General features: G+C 38.3%; 1 protein-coding gene across 1 annotated transcript in view; it reads right to left on the bottom strand.

The window, feature by feature from the left end:
* The window catches only part of wrap53 (WD repeat containing, antisense to TP53), a gene marked incomplete in the record, with an annotated part of 41,958 nt that overhangs the window by 31,469 nt on the left and 6,130 nt on the right, over positions 1-4,359 (bottom strand). The window contains 2 exon segments of the mRNA XM_037684194.1: positions 642-750; positions 2,070-2,164. Coding sequence (XP_037540122.1) covers positions 642-750; positions 2,070-2,164 — 204 coding nt within the window.

Below are 4,359 nucleotides of genomic sequence, written 5' to 3' on the forward strand. Positions count from 1 at the left end.
TTAAAATAAATAATTTTAAATTATTTAGCATCTGCTATACCTCTGTGCAGCCCAAACTACAAGATAAACTTCCTGCTGCAGCTGATCAGCTGTTCTGCGTGCAGAGCGGAGGAGTGGGCGTGGCCAAGAGCGCTTGCAGGTGGCTGAGAGCAGCGGAGGCAGAGAGCTGAAATCATGACATTCTGTCTTTTAGAGCGTTTAGAGTTAAAAACATTGTTTAGAATATTGCAAGAGTGTGGGAAGGATTTTAAAACTTTAAAACACCTTTATATATATATATAAACTACTACTTGTACTACTATTCAGACTTTGCGGTGTTTCACTTATCGCGGGGCTTCAGGGTACGGATCCCCCGTGATAAACGAGGGACTACTTTAGTTGGAGTGAGGACAGAGGACGATGGAGGAGGACTTGCCGTGGTGACCCCTGAAGAGGGAAAAGCCAAAAGAAGAAGAAGAACAGGGCGCTCGGTTCTTCTGGCAGGGTGGGGCGCCCTGCTTGTATAATGGCAGGAGAAACACTGAAGTCAAAGGCAGCGCTTCAGTTTTTACTGAATTGCCTCTAATGAGCCCAAATAGTTTTATTTTTCTCCGATCTGGTGGTTCTCCTCCACCAGGACGAAGCTCTAACAAGAAGCTCACCATCTCAGGAAGAACGTCCCAGTTGTAGCTGTAGATCTCAGGGGCCAGGTTGTACACACGGAGCACGTTGTCCGCACTGTTGGTCAGGACGCAGGAACCGTCGGGGGCCCTAAGTGGAGACGAACAATGACGATGGACTCACAGCCGACTGAGAACAGAGAGCGCGTCACACGAACACGTTTGTTGAAATGTGACCGATTCTGAGAAGAGTGAACGTTTATGAAGCTTTCACTCTGTTGGGATCCTTTTATCTTCTGAACGTTTTTCGGCGCGATTCTCGTCGCCCGATATTTTTGCGCTATTTCAACAAATCATAAATCAAAACGTTCAGCTCTTTCAGGACAATCCTGCTGTGACTTTAGGTATTGGTGCAACTTTAGCTTTTTGAAATATTTAGCCTTTTCTGCCACTTTTCTCTCACAGAAAATTTATTGAGCTCATTTTACATCCTTCATATCTTTAGATCTGTTTACAACCTTTTACTGCTCCTTTCACATTTTGCTCTCCTTTCAGCTTCCTTCTGCAAATTAAAATAAACAAAAAAAAAAAAAACTCAGCTACTTTCAGCTGATATCAGCTGTTTTGTGCTCCTTTCAGGTTCCTTCTTTTAACTACAATATTTTTGCGCTTCTTCTAACTTCTTTCTACTAATTTCAGCTTGCGGTTCTGTAAGCTACAGCTATTTCAGCTAGTATTTAGCTGTTTTACCGGTATGCTAATTTTAGCCTTTTCAGCTAATTTCAGTTTTCGCACTCATTTGAGCAGTTTTCAGCCCAGTTCAGCAAAAATGTGCTCTCCATTTGCTTCTGGGAAATTTAGCTTCTTTCTGCTTTTTTTTTTTTAGCTACTATTCAGCTGTTTTTTTTTTCCATATTTCTTTTTTTCCAGATAATGTCCACTTTATGCTCATTTCTGCTTCTTTCAGCCTAAATGGGCACAACTGTGTTCGCTCCACTTCTTTCTAGTAACTTAGACTTTTTTCTTACTTTTCAGCTTTTTTTTTTTTTTTTGCTAATTCAGCTTTTTTTAAGCTAATTAACTCATTTTTGTGCTCATTTCTACTCATTTAACCCTAATTCAGCAAATGTGTGTGCTTTCTGCTTTCTTCTGCTAATTTAGGCTTGTTCTTTCATTTCAGCTACATTTCAGCATGTTTTTTTTTACAGTGAATTTCAGCTGTTTTTCAGCAAGTTCTTCAGCAAAGGCATTCATACTGCATTTTTGCAGGAAATGCAATTTCTCTAGTTGTATTTCACTTGTACTCTCTGTAGTTTAACTCCGACTGGTAAAAAAACCAGAGGGATATATTTTGACTAATAAATTTAAAAACACGTGTGAAGAACTGGACCAACGACTTTAGGAGTTCCTGCTTTGAATCACGTTCGTTTTTGTGTATTTGAGTCTCGTTTCATGTTAAAACGAGTTTACCATTTGCAGCCTTTTAGGTAATTCTCTGGGAAGCTGGAGTACTCGTTCCAGGAGCCGGTCAGCATGGTGGGGTTCTGGGTGAAGTCCAAACCGAGGCTGGAAGCAGAACAGAGAGCCGAGAGCAAACAGCCGGTGAAAGACTGGGAGAGGAACAAATAATCCTGAAAAAAAAAACATCTCTTCTGTTCCACTGGAACTAACAAACCTGTTTGATGGCCGCAGGGGAATAAAATGTAGAGTTTAACTAAAGTGAGCTGAATTTCAAACACTTGGCTGTTAAACCACAACGTGAGCTTCCCAAAGGCTTGAAGGAACGTTTATTTACACAAGGAGACCAAACCTCTCCTTTCAGTCCATGTCAGGAAATAGTGGGAGGACAGTTAATAACGTTACACTCCGCCGGGTTAATTCACGTGTTTTTCCACCGCGAGACGTCGTTTACCGCTACAGTCCGATGATGATTAGAGCCACATCTGGAACAAACTGAACGTTTATGAAACATTCTCACCGTCGTCCATTTGTCTTCTGTACAGCATCTCTCTCGTTCCACAGTTTTTGTGATATTTCAGCATATCATAAATCAAAACGTTCGGCTCTTTCAGGACAATCCTGCTGTGACTTTAAGTATTGCTGCAGCTTTAGCTTTTTGAAACATTTAGCCTTTTCTGACACGTTTTTTTTTTCCTTATAAAAATGAACTGAGCTCATTTTCCATCCTTCAAATCTTCAGATGTGTTCACAACATTTTACTGCTCCTTTCCCTTTTTGTTCTGCTTCAGCTTCTTTCTGTAAATTTAAACTTTTTTCAGCTACTTTCAGCTAATTTCAGCCGTTTTGTGCTTTCTACTAACTACAACATTTTACTGCTCCTTTCCCTTTTTGTTCTGCTTCAGCTTCTTTCTGTAAATTTAAACTTTTTTCAGCTACTTTCAGCTAATTTCAGCTGTTTTGTGCTTTCTACTAACTACAACATTTTTGTGCCTCTTCTAACTTGTTTCTGCTAATTTCAGCTTGTTTTGTTCCTTTCAGATTAATTCTACAAGTTTAATTTTTTCTGCTATTTCAGCTACTATTTAGCTGTTTTTATACTAATTTAAGCTTTGTCGGCTAATTCCACATTTATTTACAACTGTTTCAACTTTTTTCAGCTTATTGCAGCAAAAATGTGCTCTCTCCACTTCCTTCTGGTGATTTAAGCTTCTTTCTGCCCTTTTAGCTACTTTTCAGCAGTTTTTTTTTTTGCTTATTTAATCTTTTTTCAGATAATTTCCACTTTTGTGCACTTCATTAAGCCGAACTGGGCAAACGTCTTCTTTTTGCTTTCTTCTTCTAATTTACACTTGTTTTTACCTTTTCAGCTACCTTTTTAAGCATTTTAAGCTAATTTCAGCTGTTTTCAGAAAAATTCAAGTTTTTTGTGGTAATTTCTGCGACTTTCAGCTTTTTTGTGCAAGTTTCAGCCTTTTCTACTATTTCAGCTATTTAGTTGTTTGTGCTAAATTTAGCTTTTTCAGGTAATTCCACATTATTTTAGCACATTTCAGCTCTGTCCTCCTGATAGTTTAAGCTTCTTTCATCCTTTCAGCTACTTTTCTATTTTTGTTGCTAATTTCAGCTTTTTTTTGGCCAATTGATTTTTGTGCTCATCTCTGTTTATTTAAACTTAATTAAGCAAATATGTGTTCTTTCTGCTCTTCTCCCAACTTAGACTTGTTCTTCCATTTCAGCTACATTTCAGCATGTTTTTAGCTTATTTCAGCTGTTTTTCAGCAATAAGCATTCACACAGCATTGTCGCAGGTAAAGCCATTTCTCTAGTTAACGTTCAGGCTGCTCAAATATGAACCGATGGGTTAAACGAAGATGAAAAATCTAATATTTTAGCTTTATTTTATGTTTTTAAGCAGACGGTGTCACGCCTGTTTGCACAGTTTGAACTCCAGTGAATAAAAGCAGGATTTAACTGGTCACCTACAGGATTTATTCTAACAAATATATTTAATTTAATCCAACTTGTTGCTACGATTCAACTGAATATTTTGCAATTCAGAAGGAGAAACATAATCTGACTGGATAAGTAACAATGAATTGATTATTTAGAGACAACAACTTGAGTTTTCAGTGAGAACGCTTCACTTCAGCAGATGTATGAATACATGTTGATAAGATCTTGATTGTGGCCTGACGGGGGCGCTACAGCCATGCAGATTATTAAAACAACAGAACACGTCATCCGACCATTTAACCGAGAGTCACTGGAATAAATATCAAGTTTTATCGTTCGTCTCAGA

Source organism: Nematolebias whitei, chromosome 1 (genome assembly GCF_014905685.2).
Source record: "Nematolebias whitei isolate Nwh7 chromosome 1, NemWhi1, whole genome shotgun sequence".
In the NCBI taxonomy this organism is placed as follows: domain Eukaryota; kingdom Metazoa; phylum Chordata; class Actinopteri; order Cyprinodontiformes; family Rivulidae; genus Nematolebias; species Nematolebias whitei.